The sequence below is a fragment of the Athalia rosae genome, chromosome 6 (genome assembly GCF_917208135.1).
Source record: "Athalia rosae chromosome 6, iyAthRosa1.1, whole genome shotgun sequence".
Classification (NCBI taxonomy): Eukaryota; Metazoa; Arthropoda; class Insecta; order Hymenoptera; family Athaliidae; genus Athalia; species Athalia rosae.
The window spans coordinates 10,357,291-10,377,353 of record NC_064031.1 but is presented as its reverse complement, the minus strand read 5'-3'; the positions used below and the strand labels follow the sequence as shown (position 1 = coordinate 10,377,353).

The 20,063-nt window shown below is 39.2% G+C and overlaps 1 protein-coding gene across 7 annotated transcripts in view; it reads left to right on the top strand.

Moving 5' to 3' along the window:
- Positions 1 to 16,399, top strand: part of LOC105688867 (insulin-like receptor) — a 52,619-nt gene extending 36,220 nt beyond the window's left edge. For all 7 annotated transcript variants that reach the window (XM_048657261.1, XM_048657264.1, XM_048657262.1 and 4 more), the window contains exons 12-13: positions 33 to 11,708; positions 16,284 to 16,399. In XM_048657261.1, the coding sequence (XP_048513218.1) occupies positions 33 to 729 (697 nt within the window). In that variant the 3' untranslated portion in view covers positions 730 to 11,708; positions 16,284 to 16,399. The remainder of the gene's footprint in view (positions 1 to 32; positions 11,709 to 16,283) is intronic.
- Positions 16,400 to 20,063: the final 3,664 nt, after the last annotated feature.

The following is a 20,063-nucleotide window of genomic DNA, read 5'->3' as shown; positions in this document are numbered from 1 at the left end:
CAATAACGTTCGAAATAAATGCTACTTATCAGGGACATGGAGATGGCAACGCTGCACGATTTGCGGGAGGATGACGTCGACGGGGAGGGTGAAGGGAGCGAGGAGTCCCCGCTGAGACAAGATTTTGGAGATTTTGCAAGCTTTGAGCCAGCTGGACCAAACTCAATTAAGATTAGTTCAAATCCAATATATGGAGCAACGACGCGTAACGAGAACTCCAAGGTATCTCCAAATTTCCATGAGTTTAATTCGTCCAAAGTTCCACTGAAGGCTGACTTTGAGGACTTCGAGGGAGCTTCTATGGAGTCGTTAAGATCCAGTCGGGATACGTTGGATCTACCCTTTGCTGAGGAAAGTTTAAAGTCTGTTAAAAATTCACCGTTTGTTGAAAAGAAAAACAATTCACGAGGTAACCTGAGCGATGGTTCTATAGGAAAAACACTTAGCCCCGGCAGCATTGCTAGGAAAAATTTTTTGGAGACTCCTAGATTTTCCACTATTAAAACTGAAGATCCCGACTATGAAAATAAAATCCCTGAAGTTGTTCTTAGCACTTCCGGTGACCAGATAAAGGACTCTAATATACGTCGTATCGAGTTCCCGTCAATCGACGATGTAGAGGATAAAAATATTAATGAAATAGGTGGAAACAAGTCCAAAGTTGATTATAAGAGTAAACCAGAGACCTTAAACAACGGTTATATTAGCGGTAAGACTACACAATGTTAGAAGATCGCGGTACGCGTTCCTTGGCTGGTTTAGTTTTATAGTTTTTTACGCAAAAACGCAGTTTTCAATAAAAATATCGTACGTTATTTTTTTCTTCCTTTTTACGGAACCGTTCAATACACTATTTACTGATTAATAATCGCGCGTGTTTTGTTACCTTACAGCCACGGTTACACGCGCGTAGATGCAGGATATCTCAGGATAACAAAATACAAAAAATCCACTAACAATTACTAGCACTCTAGAGAAACGAATGAAACTCGAGTGCGACGCTATGTGGCGACTATGACGATAAATGTTGAACTCCGCGTGATTTCGAGCGATCTCTTTGCGCAAGGTAAAAAGTAAACAAAAAATAAAACGAAAAAAAAAATAAATAATGATTAAAATTGATTTGTTTACATGTAGTTTTTTTCTCAATTAATAATAAGCTATATCCAAATATAATCTAAATTATTCAATAATATAATAAGAGATTAGGAAAAAGTTAGGGGGGGGGGGGGGAGAAAAAAAATATGTATCTAATAATTTTAGTGTAATAAATTAAATTGATTGTAAACTCGTTCGCGTAATAATAAAATAAAATGAATAAAATTACATTACATTATATTATATGGTAAGATTGCGTATATTGAGATCGTTCGACAATTACACGTGGCGTAGAAACATATGTAAGTTCTTTTTTTTCCGTTTTTTTTTTTTAGGAAAACTTACGCGATCAAATAAGTTTTTATTGCGTGCATGCCTTTTTGATTAGTAAAAAAGTAAAACGGTTGAAGTTATGGCTAGGACCCTCGGATGTTCACCGTTTAATTCAGCGTCCTTTGGGAATACTAGCAGTTTGACGATAAATGAAATAGGAACTGTCTCGAAAAAATAATCAGGGAGAGAAGAAGAATGCGAGAGAAGGCGTGTGACAGATAAGATGAAAAATAAAGAGTGCGAGAGAAACTTGCGAGGATTCCGTTTATGACGAGTCATTCGTGGCGTAGTCGTTTATTGCTATAGATTTTTTTTCTTTTTTTCTTTCCTCGGTTCTAGTTTATCCTCTAATGTTCGAATCCATGAAGATTTGCTGTTATTTCGTTGACTTACAATTAGATGTCAACGGCATCGGTTGGTTAGTCGCATCTGTAGGTGAATAATTGATGAAACAGAAGAGGAGAAAAAATAAATCTTGGCGATCAAGTCCAAATAATGAGTAATAAAAGATATCTGACATAATTGACGGATGGAGTAATTACCTGCTATAATAGACGGGATACGAGAGACGAAAGACTACACCGCGGCTAGTCGCGAAATGATTTGTTACAAAAAACTTGATCGTCACTAGATACGTTGTTATTATACACATCAGGATACAATAGTTTAGAGTTTAATAGTAATTGTTAGTACGTTGACAAAAGTATACAAACATATTTTCAGGGTTGTTCAGAATAAGTTACGTATTTTTTTTTTTCTCTTCTATTACATAACACATGCAAATATCAATTCAGTCGTATAGCTGTCGAAATTAATTCTTTCGCTAACCCAACATGATCTCATGTGGTACCGTAATATCAAAATTCAACTTTCAGGTTTAAGGTTGTTCATTCGAAATTTATGAAACTTCCCCTCACTAGGCTGAATTTTCATTTTTTTTTTTTTAAATTCAATATTTTTTTTCATGGGATTCAGATAATGTCTTCTAAACTCTTCGATTAGGGAAGCTTCATGCGATACTATTCGGCTTTTTTGAAATATTTTCTCCTACGTCTGATGTTCGACTCTATGACGATAGGTGTATTAAATATTGAATGGAATATTGAATGATGGCAATTTTATTAACGGTTTGAAAGTTACTTGTTCGAAAATAGATAATAGAAAAACTAATGAGATATCAAAGATTCTATTTATTACTTAACTTAATTTATGATATTAACTACTATAATTTCACTGATCAAAGTCGTTGTATTTCACAGAGATGAGAGAGAGAGCGAATAATTTTATCTAAAACTGAACGTAATGCGTTGTATCACGCATGTAGAGGCAGGTGTAGACAATATTGACGATCATGAGCGAGATTAGAATTGACAGGAAGTAATTTTCAAACTGTAGACAAAGTTGTGTTAATTAGATTAAACTTTTCTGAACCATCCTGTTGTGTAATGTCGAACAGACGAGAGAGTGGAGACTGTCATAGTTCAATGAGAGCCAAGATTGACGTCGGTAATGAGATATGGAGAGAAAGGAAAATAATGATTAGTATTATAGCAAATGTTGAATGATACTGCAAAGAATGTAGAAAAAATCGGATTTCGAGAAATCAGAATACAAAACTTAATGAAATCATGTGAAATTAAATGCGAGTCTGGGTAACCACGAGACAAGTTCTATTCAATGGCAAATAATGGTATCTATAACACGGAAAAAATCTAAACACAAAAACCGTAAGGAACACCTAAAATATGAATGTGTGTATATATATGTTTATGCACATGTAATACACACATATATACATATATATAAATGTAAAATAAATTGATAGGAAAGCTGAACGACAAATTCCGAATGACGAAAATACGACTCACATACATGTAACATGAATACACGTGATGTATGTAAGTGACTATTGTATATGTATACGAGGGTGTTCGAAATAGGGTAGGTATTTTTCAACTCTTGCCGGTCGATGGTTTTTTTTTTTTATTTATTTTTTTTCTTTCCCAATCTAGTGCTGAAACTTCCTAGAGTTCAAAACTTTTCGAATTGAATTCTAGACTAGTAAATAATATTATTTTTGAACTGCTAATTGTAAAAGAGAAACACCCACTACGTTTCAAACAGTCCAACTCGTATACACACCTATAATATAAAGAAGTTTAAAAAAAAAGAAAGAAAAAGCGACGCAATACAGCCGAAACTAGACATACATATATAATGAGCCTCAAATACAAGACTGATTAGCTATTCCCCCGAATGATCCCATAATCATAATCTCCCAGTAAGTTAACGATACACAGAACAATGTTGGTAGAAGTTCCATGTTTTATTCTCACGTGCGCAGGTCATTTTTAATTTTTTTTTGTTTTTTTTTTAATTTTTTTTTTTTTTCAACTTTTTCGTTCACTTCGCAACATACCCGCTTACGGAATAATATTAATAATAATAATAATATTATTAATAATTAATAATAACAATAATTAATAATAATCATAAAAAATTATAATGATAATAATTCTAATAATTCTAATAATAATATTAATAATAATAACTAGTTGTAGTCTGTAATTGATAGTCTCTAGTATCTAGTATACATAGTAATTATAGTATAAAAACGAATAGTAATAACAATAATTGATAACGATAAAGTACCAGTGACCTAATAGAAAGTACCTATTTTATTTGTAACGCTTTACATATTATAATATTATACATATTATGATTAAAAATACACTAAAATTAGTGGATGAACTTATAATGTACAGATTGTCTGATAGTCAAAATGAGACTTGAAAATCTTCTACGTGTTACTATACTACACATTTATACTACAGTAAATATAATAATCGGTGATCGTGTCGTGGTCACGCTAGGAATTTAAGATTACATCCTGATCCTTGCAAAAGCACTTACTTTAATTCATGGGTAATATTGTTTGTGTTCATCTTGATGCAATGTAAATACGAATACGTTGCTTTTATTTCACTGCTGCCTACTGCGTTTACATAAGATTTGGAATTGTGGCCGATGCTGCCGATCGAATGACAATGTCGCATTTTTAAACCTACCTACGATATTGTCAGACATGGATATTCATGTGAAAATCCTTTATTTTATTTTTTTTTCAAGAAGTTACGAAACGTCCATCCTAATTATACAATAATAGCCATTGCATTTACTGTCAAGGCTGAAAACTTTCAAAGGCTACGGGAACTGGACAGGATCAACAGTATCAGGATCAAATAGTTAAAATGATAATCATTAACTACAGCAACAAAACATAACAACAATTAAATATAATTTGTTAACAATATCAAGAATAATGATAATGATAATAAATAGTAATAACGATAATAACAATAATAATAATAATAATGATAAGTTACATGAATAATGGTGAATTAATTTAAAACAAAAAAGAATAATAATTGATAAACAAATTAAATCACATCGATAACTGATGGCTAAAGCGTCGAGGATAATATCTAATAATAAAATCATAATAGTTATAATTTTACTAACAACGTTTAAAAGCATAAATTATTTAGCTCTCTCGGTTAGAAGAATATACCCGAAGAACACACTTCGTACCTCGATCGTCGGGAATCAATTGAATTTTCGTGGTTCTAATATGTCGTCTGAATTTATGAACGCTTGTATTTGTAATGGATATTACGTATGCGAGACCGATGACGATGCTTTAAGTTTTGTGACTAAAAGAAAATCAGTTTCCGGTATCAAACAGTATTTTATTTATTTATTTTTTTTTTGGTGTTATTCCTTTTTTAATTATTAATATTATTATTTTTTTTGGTGATTGCTTTCAATTGATTTTTAATAGTCCGACGAAGTGTGTGGATAATAATAAGTAGTTTAAAAAATTTCTTGTGCTTTTTCGGTTCATCGAACTTCAAAATAACGATGGATAGTTATTTTAGTTTCTTCGCTTGTTTAGTATTAGCTGAATTAATTTTTAATAGTAGTAAACTAGTTTCGATAACACTTGCAACAATAGTCTTGTATAAATAATCTACCTCTCATCTGTCAAGATCAAACAAGTCATTTTCTTTTTTCTTTATTTTTTTTTTTTTTTGTGCGAATTTATTTTGGACTTTTCTTGTGCTCTTACGTTGCATTTCTAATTAACTGTTCGTCAATATTCATATCTTTTGTATGCTGCCCAGCCGTATCGCGGTCGAAACTTAATTTTATAAAAGGTGAGATTGTGAGTATTGAACGGATATTTTTTGTACATAGTATGAACGTATGTAAGCGGGTCGTATCGCTGCATACGTAAGTCATAGGATGGTTATTTTATTCGAGCCATTACTTTGGTTTCTCGTTGACGTTCGTGTTCACAGCGGTATTTGGTTCCACATTGAAGATATGGCAACTACACGAAGATCTTTTTTTGTCCACCATTATACGAAGATCGTTTCTCCTGCACAACATTTGAAGATTTTGTCATTGCCCCTCTCTTCTGGAAAGCAACACTGAAGATATTCCTGAATACCTTCGATCCTCCCGAAGGTTTAGAGGCCTACAATTCTTTGATATCCACGGTCCTACTTTACAATATTATCAATAATTATATTTAATACCACATTTTTTATTAGATAGGCATAATAATAATAATATTGATAATCATGAAAACAAATGGTCATAACAGAAGGAAAACGGAAAAACAGAAAATGAAAAAAAAAAAAAATAATTATATGTTACAACTGGGCTAAGGTTTTATAAAACATGTTGATCCTCGCTCGTACACATGTATTAGGAATAGCTTATTTTATTTTTTGGTTTTATTTTAATTATTGCATCGGCGCGTGCGGTAATTGTACAATATCAGTGTGTTAGTGTGTAAGATTTTATGAATTTAATTATAATTTACCGATGAGTTAATTTATAATTATTGGAACAATTAATCAATCAATGGTTCGAACGGACGAGGTGAACGAAACTTTATTTCATCTAGTGTACGTAGGTTGGAAATATTGAATATCTGAGGTCGGGCTCACGTGGTTCATTGTAGAATAGCTTCTTGCAAATTGCACTTTTCTTGCTTTATATCATACGATTAACGGAAAGAAAACAGAAAGAAAAAATGAATAAGTTTTTTTTTTCTCCGTTAGGCCATGGAATTAAGTGATAACGTAGTTATTCCGGTCCAAGAGAATTCGGATGTAGGTTTTATTCGAGATTCGTTGAAATTCGAAATTTCTGAGGAAGTTGAAGTTAGTATTTATTCCAAAGCCGCTTAGGACTGAACTGATTTGGCGTTTTTTTAATAATTCGACTTGTATTCAGAGATGAGGGATTGTTGTGCGATAATCTATTAGAAAATTATAGGCAATCGTAGGTCGAAGAACGAGAGATTATTTAGGAATTGGAAAGGTAGGAATAGTCTATATTGGAAATAGAAACGTTATTATTACTACAAATTTTCTGAAAGACTGAAACAATAATTGCCAGAAGAGTCAAACCGAGCCTGATTTTTAGCGATTGCAGAATCTTGATTTGTTTCGACCCAGGTCTTACAATTAGTGCAATTCAAAACCAAAATCACAGAGTAAGGGACGAGGCCGAATACTTGTGCGAACAATTGGAAGGTGCAAATTACAGCAAAAAAATTTTTATAATGTATTACTCCGGCATAGGATGAAAATGTATCACATACGCGTATAAATACATGGTACCCACATTATATTTCTTTAGGAAAAATCGTGAAAGAAAAACGCAAAAAAAAATCGGAGAATAAGATTGAGAGAATGAAGATTAGGGAATAATGTTATTAGAATATATTTTATGGAGTTTACGCGCGTGATATCATTTATCTGTAGAAGAAATATTTCCACCGTAGGATTCGTACGTAGTTGGTGGTAAAATTCAGTCCTATTCTATTTAAATCTAATAATTTTATGTCGGGATTGTTAAATTTCATTCCATTTCTAATATTGGACTGCAAATAATCGTCGATTGGCGCTATCGAGTATCGTTCCAAAACGGTGCTGTGCTTGTAAAGGAATAAAAAATTTTAAAAAGAAGAAGGAAAAGAAGGAAAATGTTGAACTGAAATTGTAAGAAATTAAACAACCTGTGCCAGTTCTGAATTAAAGGGTTTAAGAAAATTAGGAATGATTAATTGAAATCTTTGCACATTTTATCATCGAATATTATGAAATATTATTATCGAACATTATGCTTTCCATTTAATTTTACTTTAAACGTAACTTAAATATTGCTAGTACAAATATTTCGTAGTTTATTCAAATTTTATCCAGGCAAAATGAAAAGCAATCAAGGAAGTTCAAAGTAGCTGAATCGATGAATTTTAATGAAACAAACAAAACGAAACAATAAAATACTTTTGTAATCTGAGGGGAAATGAAATACGCGGTGGAGATGAATTGAGATGCGACTGTAAAATGACGTCTTTGAAAGTATATTAATCATTGTAATCGCCCATCTCGCGCGCAATAAGTGGTGAAAATTTCACTTCGCTGGTACAGAAGGTGCAATTTAAATTATTCGCATTGCATGAAAGGAGTTACGAGCTTGCATTTGCGTCAATTTGAATGTTCCGAAAGCTAAAATCACACGAGCTTTGGCGATTCGTTAGATTTTATCTGGCCGAAACTAATTAACCCGGCATAAAATCAGTTCAACTGAATCATGCATAGCTATAATCATGATGCGTTGAAAAGATTTTTCAATGTTGTGGTTACCTAATAAATTGTATATCACGACAATTGGGGGAAGGGTAATTCGATCGACTCGCGAATCTCCTTGTGCTACTGTTACGATCATATTATACTATATACTATATTATATTACTATCTTAGGTGTTACATTACTCTGGATTTATAAGTCGCTAGAAAATTCTATAATATAACAAACGTGAGAGTCCTGATTTCCTATCATCTAAATCGCGTTATTTAGAATGTCGCGAGCTACAGATGCACCCTTACAAGGGCATCGTTATCGGCTTCGCCCTGCGCCGATCCAGAGAACAGTGAAAGGAACAGGAAGCGTAAAATACGCCCAAAAAAAAAAGCATTGAATGAAAAGATACCCAAATTCAACGAGCATTTCGAATTCGTACATCATTGTCTCGGAATTCAGATATGTTAATATTCGTCCCTGTACAAATAATTAATTAATTAATTAATTGATAATCAATTATAACGTCTATGAAACGGTGAACAGGCAATTCGCCCTGACGATGATTGATCTTTATCTGTGCTATTTCTCAACTGTATAAAAAATATATGATTGGATTAAATTTTCGACCGTCGATTCAGGAATTTTCGATAATCACGATGGCTCTATACTATATAGTATAATTGATAATACCTAACAAATAATAATGCGCTATATACGCTGTATATGAAAAATTAGAAGCAAAAAAATGAAAAAAAAAAAAAAAAAATAGAGAGGACGAGGTAAAGGATGAGGAGAATACGAAATAACAATTACAATAACAATCTTTTGATCATGAAATAATAATTTTTAATAAAAAGCTACAATGGAATACTAATGATTTGTATTTTGAGTATATTTTTTTTTCTTTCTTTTGTTCTCGATTTTTTATTGAGGGAATTCGGAAATCCGAGTGCTCAATTAAACAACGAATGAATGAATGTCCGTTGAATCTAATTCCTTCCTAGTCACGATAATAAATAAATAGTGGTTGAATTGTTGAGACGACGCGGATCGCGTCCTATCAATCGGCCTACGGTTGTCGCACTAGGCGGACTTCGGGAACGCTTAAAAGTGCACTGGGACAAGGTGACGTGTTTTAATCTAGTCAAATTCTATTCTCCTTACGCGTTCCTTTCCCTTTTCTCGTTACGAATCAGGTGTGACAGTCCGACACTTGTTCCTCTTTTCTTTCATTCTTTCAATTTTATTTACCCGACCGCATTAACCGCGCGTAAAAACATTTCCTACTTCTGTTTTTCCCATTCTTTAAATACCACCGGTCACGCGATCCCCCCCCCGCGCGTTCAAATCTCTCTTTTTTTTTTTTTCTTAACCCCCTTCGAATTCCGATGCGATCTCTAAAAAAAAATACAACCACCTGATAAACACCGGTGACGCTCGCGTCCTCCTCTCCGGTAAACCTTTCCAAAGCAATTCTTTGCCGCCTCTTTTGTAGGTGTACGTGAATAAATATACGCTCTTGAATCTGCGGTACTCGATATGTACGCAGACACCGAACGAATCCGTTTACCGTTACCACCTGTTTTACAATCATCTCAGCACCCATAGCCTCCCAACATCTTTTACGAATGCGTGCGCGTACCTAATACATATTCCTGTAATTCTTGAACGAATGATTTTCTTCTTTTTTTTTTATTTTCGAGGTGTTCATATTTTATTATTCGAATTGAATTCGGTAATCGGTAAAATTGTTTCTGAAAAGTGAACAATAAAATTATTATATTATCGCCCGTCGTATACGTGCAGATGTTGCAGGGAGAAGAGGTACGTTCGTATAACGTGTCGCCTAAGAGGCGTACTTGTAATCCTGGCCTCTTTTCAGGCCAATATAATGATGAAATTATTCTCAGCAGTATACGTACACTCGATGTCTTCTTCCCCAGCATCTCTTTCTCCCGTGTGATTGTAGCGAAAAATTCGCTTTCGCGAAAGTTATAAACCCGACTACAGTCGTTAGTCGTGGGTGCCCCCAAGGGTTTCCATTTTCCCATTTCACACGTATACGATCATTCGTCGTATTCGAAAAGTAACGAGAGGCGAAAAAAAAATAATGTCAACGACTTTCGATTAATTTCGAAAACAAATCGTTCGCGGATACGCGAATGTAACAGCGCACGGATTATTGCGTAAATATTGAAAAAGGGATGTTCGCTTTGTGGTCGCGTGCCGTGCACGTTCGTTGCAATATTTACCGGCGGATAAATACCCTCGTTCTTGCAACGTTTAACTCGGATATTATACGTGTGTACGAATACACACTAGCGTGGCGTAAGTCTTACGTAAAGATCGCGGTTCAACGCGGGTATATTCAACAATGCTCGGTTAACGATCATGTGGGAATGGCCCCGATAAGGCGACGCACCTGCATTGTTGAAAAACCACAAGTGAAGTTGAAACGACCTCCCCCATCCGTACGGATGATCCGACAACCCAGATTTTATGTACACTTGAATATTTTACCGTTAACTGGACGCCCCGAGCGCCCGACCGACGCGAGTCCCAAGTCCCAACTTCGCGCGAAACGTTGCAACGAAGATAACGACGCGATGCCGTTTGAAAGCTGAACGGAATAACGAAACTCTTCGCAGCGGTTCGTCGTGATTTTCGATGACGGTATATGTGTATCGGAAATTAGAAGATGTGGGAAGCGAGAACGACGACGACGACGACGACGACGATATATCCTCGGCATCTTATCCCCGCGCCTTTTCCGGAGCAACCCGACACACGGCAAAGCGTGTGGGGAGTTGAAATCCTCTCGGACTGCTGGTGGCCAGCGTCCCGATAGAAAGGCAACTTCCCAGTTATCCGTGGCGCGTTGCTCAGAATGCACGTGAAACTCGAATTTTTACCTCATCATAATGTAGCTAACGTGTTCGACGTTATGCCTATTTGAACTGGACAATTTCAATCGCTACGAAAAGGGACACGTCTGTCATTCGTTCGTTATTTTCTCACGCGGTGTTCGAACAACCGTTGGTGCGCGCGGTAAAAGTTTTCACTCGATCATTATTCGTCTATTTTCTCACCTTCCCTTAACTGTAATTGACGCAACCGCGGTATTAAGGGATTAAAAAAAACACGTCTCGCTTAACGAACGAGAACTGGATGCGATGTATAAATCACCGAGACCGATCCATCGAGGCGGGATGATTCGTCTGGTTTTTTGAAAAAAAGGAAAAGAGATAGAAATTTCTTTGTTTTTTTTTTTTTTTCTTTTTTACACGCCCGCATCTGTCGTCCGTTGATCGCGATAACCTTTCGCCGGTTGAATCAAGTTCCGTACGTGTGCCCGAACATAAATTATTTTAAATATCCTATTATTTCGCACGGATGAAGTTCGCGGACCGCGACAATGCGGTATAGAAATTCGTTGAATTTTTGTAAGGTTTTGAAAACGATGTCGAAAATTACGGAGCTACTATAGTAGTAACGCGTCAGTTTTTCCGTCGATTGAAAACGAAGAAGAAAAAAAAAAATCAGCTCGACTCAAAAGTGCAGTGATTTTATTTTACGACGTAAAATGCTACTGACGCAGGATAATATCGTTTAAGGTAAGAGCTAATCGAGTGTTGTAAATTTGAGTAATTGGAGTGCGTTGATATTCATCTGTTCACCACTTCGACGATCGATTGATTTTTCATAACCGTCAAGAAATTGTCCGATAGTAAGATATCGCGGTACGACTTGCCTTCCCGCCCCCCGCCGCCCCCCCTGTCTATACGGTAAACTCTTAAGACCTACATATTTCGAATGCCCGTCTCTGTGGATAAAAGATGCGTGGAAAGAGGCGGCCTAGATTCGAACATGCCGTATAAATACTCTGCTTACATATTCCTATATCTATAGCGTTAAACCTGACATGCCGTACGACGCACACCTGTAACAAGGTCTCTCACCGGTTGTATTCGCGTAAGAACCGTAAAATTTACGGCGAGATGACATCGTAATCGCCGTTCGCGTCGCGCAATTATTATATCCCAGATCACGGTTAGGGCGAAACCGAACAGTGGAAAAGAAAAATGAAGAGAAAAAAAAAAAAAAAAAAAAGAAACACATATGCAAATGCACACATATCGTTACACATAACGCGAAGAAGATGCGCGGAAACTTTCTCCGGTGATTATATTGCAAAATTAATTGCACTCGATACGGTATCATAGGTATAGATTACCGTACGTTTTACGCGTTACATACGTACGTGAGTACGTACCTGTGCAGCGTTACGCAACGGCGTTGAGAAAAACTTGAGAGAATCGATCTTGATGATTATTTTTATTGATCGTAGATCGATTGGCGTTTTTTTTTATTTTTTTATTTTTCTCACGTGTTCCATTATCATTCGATTCGCGTATCGTGGGAAGTCGGTTCGAAACGATATTGTCTCGTAGTTAGGGAGGTACATAGGTATACGCACTCGGCACGCTCGTGGATTTCCATGAATTTTTAGAAAATTCCATGCAAAACCAGTTTTATATAGCAACGGCCGGTGGCAGTCCTGAGGAGACACGGAGGGACGGACGGACAACCCGTGCCCATAGGTGCCCCTCACGTATCTTATATACATGTGTATATACTTTATAAAGAGACTCGGAGAGAACTCGGCTTTGAAAGTTGATGGCATTTCAGATTTTTCCATCGGTCATCGCGCTACGTTCGATCGTCTTCCTCCTGCCGCTCATGATAATGATGATGACGCCGTCGTCGTCGTCGTCGTCGTCGGTGCACTTGAGAAGAAAAGATTTTCTCTCGCTGTATATGTATATACGTCTGTACGTCTAGAATTTCTTCTTCTCTACACGTATTCGTTCTATACGTATGTACACGTATCATACGTTTATTCATAGATTGATATTTTATAAAAAGCGAATCATTAAAATTTCAAACACGATTCATTTCGTATATGTATAAACAGAACGGCATATAATTCTATGACTATAATTAAATCGTTAATTCATGTTTATTTAGGGACGTAGGTACGTACCTACGTATCTACATTCTTTCGCGGTACATAGGAACGGTGCAGATGCACCATCGGCAGGCTAGTAGATATGTAACGTTTGTCAAGACCCCTCAGGTGTGACGTACCGTTCACTCTTTCTACTATATTTGCGTAACGTTTTCCATTGTCGAGAGGACACAACGCTCGTTACTCGTTAGTTTGAAAAAAGAAAAAAAAAAAGAAAAAAAAAAAAACCATACAAAAGCTGACTTAAACACCGGAAGTTTTTTTTTTTTCGATCAAACTATAGTCGCCCATATCCAATGCGGCCGTCGTCACTTGCGGTGATATTCTTTACCGCTGCTTTATTTTTTTGGGTTTATTTTTTGCTTTTCGTTTTCGGAAAATCCGCGGGAAATGATCCGTCGTACAATTAAACCGACGAGAAGAATCAAAGATCGTAAAACATTCCATGGAATAACGTGAAGAAATCAAACCATTCCGGATCCGCCTTGTCCTTGTGTCCGTCAAGGGATGATTTCTTTCCTTCGATAATTTTTACTGTACTCTTTTCCTTTTTTTTTTTTTATTCTTTTCTCTTTTATTACAAGCTTGAATCCGGAAGTTAAGTTTTCCCAATCGCGTATATGTTATGCATATATCCATTTTTGATGTATGTATCTATGTTTATGGGTACATATACTTAGACGCGAGATGGGCGAAAAATAAAGAGCTTTATAATTACGTTGGGTGAGATTTGACTTTCGTCTTTTTGACACGGGTGTTATTACTATTAGTATCGTTGTTATTGTTATTGTTATTATTATTATTATTGTTATACTCGAGTCGCCTACTCTCCAGTAATAGCCCGGAGCCACATGAGAAAGGGAGTGTCCTAATCGAATTTTGTACAGCCTCCGGTAATTGTAACTGCTGCAGATATAATTTCACGTTATATACAATTACACATCTCATGTCGTAGATTTTATTTAAATGTACCAGAGTACAGAGTACGTAGGTAGGTTCGATACGTATGTACGTACATACGTATTCTTCGTTCTCATCGACTCAAGTCGCGTATAATTTTCGATATCCGACGATACGCGTACGCTGAATAAATTGTACGCGGTATATGCGTGCATATACGTACGTACGTACCCGGGTAAACACCAATTCGGTTCTGATTATGAAAACAGGTTTCAAATATATGTACATGTATGTAAAATTCGTCTCATACTATACGTGTATACGTATAGTGTACGATCAGTCGTCATGCGGATTGTATGGACATTTTACCGTAAAACGTACACTCGGGATTCCCTGTATCGATCTAACGCTATATATTGATATACGAGGAGCCTATGTGTTCACACGCGTTGAAATCACCGAGTCGATAATCTAGATCGCGCGACGATCTTCCCTCTTTCTTTCCGTCATTTCTTTTTTTTCAATTTTCATTTTATTTTCTTCAACATTTTATCGATTCACGCGTCCACCGGTCCAAATATCACGACAACGAGGCGAAGCCGCGGTACCGCGGTACATCGTGAGAGCGAAACGAAGAGAGGAAAAGAAAATGAGACAAATAAGAAGAAGACGAAGGGAGAAGAAGAGGACGTTGGGATCCAGTGGATGGGTGAGGAATGCGCCCGGACGCAACACCGCCGGCAATGGTGACCGTTACTTCTTACTTCTTGAGTACGCGACCGCCTCTCTTCTTTTCTCCATACTTGTATACGTGCGTGTGTACGCGGTTGGTACCACACTTCGATTACGGGCTCGTGGACCATCTCTACCGAATACGGGAGGCTGCGGGGGACTCGTTCGTTACTTACCCTCTATATCTACGTACACGGAGTTCGAGGCGTCTAACAAGAAGAAGAAACAATAACGCGGTGTGAAAATAAAAAGATCCATCGAAATGGACCATCGTTGCGATTGTTATTATTAGAACTGTTATTGTTATGCCCGAGCGATATGAAATTCCATTGGAACGTCACACCCCGCGGAATGAAGCGTTTTCTAACAATAACAACAATGATAACAATTGCGAACGATATCATGTTATGTAATTTTATACATACAGGTAAAATAAATTAACTTCAAATGAAGTTGAATTATTTTGTAAAAACTTTTACGTAGGCGTGTTGCACCGAGCTGGATTAGGAAATGAACGTGATATATGCACTACGCTGTATACATATGTGTATACATGAAAGTGGATGTAAAATAATCCTTGTTTATATATATATATATATACATATATATGTTCCATACGAGACGGGGGGAGAGAGAACGAGTCGAGAGGGGAGGGGGGGGGGGGGGGGGGTCGCCCTTGACACTAAGAAACCCCAAGAAACTTGCAGCTGGGGATCAATTCGCTGTATTCTACTTTCTATTTCCTACATTCTTGGGAGTACAGGTCGGAGGTCGAACTTTGCGATGCCGCAGATATTGTACATCAATCGGACGATACCACATCCCCAGTTGATCAGTGTGTACGGTTGTACACGTTCACTCGATATTACAGTATACCGATATGAGGGAATATTCGCTTGTTAGCCAAGTATACTTTTCTCCCCGATGATAGACTCTCGGTGACTCCGTGAAACCGAATAAGCGCGCGCGCGCGCTTTCTCCGCTCTTTTGAGTTTCAATGCGGCTGCGTTATAGCTCTGTACACGTAATAATATTATTTTACGCGTGTCGCGGAAAAATTTGATCGAGGGTAGGAAAGTAAGAATAGAAAATTTTTTACGCATATCCACGGCGAATGATCATTGTTATTCGTACACCGGCTGGTTTAGTTGAAGAATACATTCGATATATCTATGAATATATTACAGGCTAAGGCGACGTTTATATTGCTTACGTATACGAGCGGTTCTACGCGATGACGTAGTCATCGGCTTATTAGCTGGCTGGTTAAATAAATGACGAATTCGCGTAATGAGAAAACTTGCGATATTTGCATATCCTGAACAGGTGGAAGTTCGGCGATAATCGATATGAAAATTATGCGCGCTGTAGGTATATAAGCTAGCCGGAGATTTATTTTTCCCGTTTTAAACTGGTATAGAGAGACACGTTATATTTACAGCTGTTTATACACGCGCACTTGTTAGATAATATTGTAACACGTCTATATATATATGTATATGAATATGTTGCACGTTTATGTTTTCAGGGTGGGGCTGCCCGCATACCTTACCTCCGGCAAACGGTGAACCCGCGGTGAACTCGAGATGAATGAACGTCCGATCCTAAGATCGCGAGAGGAACGGGCCTGAACGGATCCGAACGGAAAAAAAATCGAGGAAAAAAAAAAAGAAACCGACGAACGATAATTCGGAAGAATATTCGAAAAAACGAAAAAAAGAGAGAAACGGAATATCAACAGGGTCACCAAAAATGGAAGTCCTCAAGAACACGCAGGAGGAGTTCGTGACCGTGGTGAGCGTGGGCAGTTCGAATTCGGAATTGGATAATTTCGTAACAGTGTTATCGATCGGTAACGGAACGGTAACGGAGAAGCTCGTCGACGAGGTGAAGAAGCGTCCGGACGACGAGGCGAAATCCGACAAAGGATCCGGCGACTTAGATCAAGGGGATCGGAGGGACGAATCGAACGGGGGTGACGGACACCCCGAAGAAGAAGTCGACGTGTTCAGACTGCCCGGCGAACGGCTCGGCTTTGGATTGAAATTCGAAGGCGGTAACAAGACGACGGAAAAAGTTCGAAAATTGTTCGTGCAAAGTTGCGCCTCCGAGAGTCCGGCTAGTCGTGCGATTTGCTCGTGGGGGACCCTGGGCGAGGGAGACGAGGTGAGCGACGAGCGTCATCCTACAACCGGGCGTGTACCCTCTCACTTTTTTACGAATTTGGCTCGTCCGCATCACCCGGTGACCGCGGATCCCATTTACATGCCCGTATAATCGTCTATTATTTCTTATTAGTTTCGTCGCGCAATGCGAACGGCACGCGGATGAGGTCGTTGTGACACACGGAGTTGCTCGGCGAGAACTCGGCTAATGGGACGAGAGAGGCGAGATTATGAGAACGGGTTAGATTCCCCGCGCTCCGATGGGTAAAAAAAAAAAAAAGAAGAATTAACGGGATAAAAAGAGCCGCCGACGATCGTTATAAGTCCGCGTAAGACGTTCGATACAGCTCGTGTGCGTATACCTCTTACCCGTAGGATTCGCGCCCCGCGCACTGTATGGGTGAATTGAAACGCGAAACTAGGTGAACGAACGCAAGTCGAATTCGATGATGATTGCTTTTTCATCCGGAATCCCATATGCCCGCAGCTGCCGCTTTCACAGATTATACTTGTACGCGTACGCGTAAAGTTATAATACAACCGATGATACGCGCGGACTGGCGTCCCTCGTCGGAGATTGATGATCCGTACACGATATTTATTACATTCTCGTACGAGTACACACGCGCGACGACGTTCGTGCGATTGTGTATCCGTAGCGAGCGTCTCGGTCGTTGATTTTAAATTGTAATAACGATTTTGCCGAATGAAAACTTTCGAGCGAACCACGCGATTGTACGTTTACCCTAGCCGTGTATAAACATACCTCTATACATATGTGTGGAATAAAATGGTACATATCGCGTACGATTAATTTTCGGCCGGTTAACGCTCGAGGCAGAGAAAATGAAATTACGCTCGATTGGTAGCGATCGTTGTGCCCGCGATCGTGCGCTGCATCTGTTCGAAAAAGAAAAAAAAAAAAAATTAGAGAAAACACGCGAGAACGCTAATCACAGAAATTGTTGCTTAGAAAAAACGAAAAAAAAATGATGATTCGTCTCGCAGGTGCTGAGCATCGACGGAGTCCCCGTAACCCAGATGACCCGTTTGGACTGCGTCAGACGTTTGAAGGAATCGCAACTCGTCATAAAGCTTCTGGTCCGATACCGAGGTGCGTTGAGACCGGAAGTTGTGAGCGCCGAGCGGAAATCAAATTCGCCCGAAAAACGCAGCAAGGTTCCGCCGGAACTGCCGTCCGCTCCGCCGCCCGTGCCGCCTAGGAAATTGCGACAACCTCGGGGACCCGCCGACGGAGACGCGAACCCCGGTCCCGTCAGGAAGCCATGGGACAGCCCGAAATCGACGTCCTCCTCCTCCCTTCCGGAGTCCCCCGTCAGGAATCAGGTCAACGCTCCCAAGGAAACTTCGCCTTCTTCTTCTTCTACTTCTTCCTCCTCTTCGTCGAGCAAATCTACACCGTACGAAAGTTGCACCTCGTCCTCGTCACCGGGTAGTAAAAATAACTCGAAACATTCGAGTCCGAAAAATAATTCGGGCGCAACGGGGAGCCTGCAATCGCCCGATTTGAACAAATCTAGACAGGTGAATATACTATATCATGGGATTTCGGTGCGATTGACCAATTGCTGAATTAATGAATAATTTAATAGCCGATAATCGCTTAATGAATGAACGTCCCCAACGTCCCAGTTTCCGACGTCTCGAAAGTAGTTGTATTCACTGACCCCACGGATGCCTCGCGGGTCTTTCGAACTTGATCTATGGGAAAATTAAAAAATTAACGCTTTACAAAATTGTTTTGAGAAATTCAACGTTCTTGCTTCCGTTCGTTATAATTCTGCATATCTATTTAAAATAATCTGCATCCTTTCTCATAATTCTCATGCAAAATACCGACTCAAGCAGGCTCAATATCTTCTGGATAGCTATTGAATAAATATCGGACAACGTTTCTTTCGAATTCAAATTTTACGACACTGTAACTGCACACCTTATAATAACGTACCCCATCCATACTCACGATTGGTGAAATCGTTATCTCTCGCCATCGAATAAATTCGTGGAATTTTAACACTAATCGACAAAATCTGACCGCTGTATCACCTTCGCTCTATAAATCAACTACAATTAGCCCGATTTCTCTACTTCCGGTCTGCGAGCGGGACGATTATTCGAATATAATTTTCGGCCCCGATTTATCGAACCGGTCGACTTCCGGCGCTCGATATCAGCCCCCGGGGTGTTTACCATTCGAACGAAGGAAGGTTCGTTCTGCAGTCCCGAATAAAATTTGAATCTAATTTATCATCACCGATCCCTCCCTTTCGCAGGAGCTGCCGGAAGCCTCGATTTACACCGACGCGAGATCTCACGACGGCTGCAGCACCCACGGCAGCACGTCCGACGACACGGGTAGCTCGATGTCGACGGTTATCGACAGATTTTCGTCGGATCGTTTCTCCACGATTTCCACGATCTCGGCCACTTCGACAACCTCCGAACACCAGCACCATCAGAACTCCCAGACCTCCAGGGATCCTCCGGTGGAGATCGCTGCCGTGGAGAACATCGACCTCGTCAGACTCCTCGCGCCCTTCGATCAGCTGGAAAGAGAGTTCGGCTCCAATCCCCCGACCACCGATTATCTCTTGAACAGACTGGCGAACTCCGAAGCTGTTACCTTCGTAGAAGCCCTGGGCGACGGCAACGGTCTCGTCGAAAGAGTCACCGCGGTGGTGGCGCCCAATACGGTTCTTATCGAGGAAACGATCACCCTCCAACCGCCCCTGAGTTTCCAGGACGCGCCGCTCAGTTACGGTCACGAGACGAGACCGGGACTCGCTTACACCGATCTGGCAGCTGATTCCACCACACATTTCAGACCGATAAAAGACGACGCACTGATAGTGGACTGCGTGAACGGGAACGTCGATCAGGTCGGTACGGAGGATCGGGTCTACGGGAAGGAGGGACCGAGGGAGGAGAAAAAAATCGTCAAAGGATCGGAGGAGGGTCCGCCTCTGCCAGCGAGGAATCACGTCAACAGGATCAGCGTCAACCAGGAGGCTATTGTCGGGACGAGGGAGCCGAAGGAGCCTTCGGCCGTAGAGAATGCGGGGGATGCCGCGGCACCCGCCCTTCCCCCGAAACCCATGCCCAGGAAGGACCTTAAGTCCAAG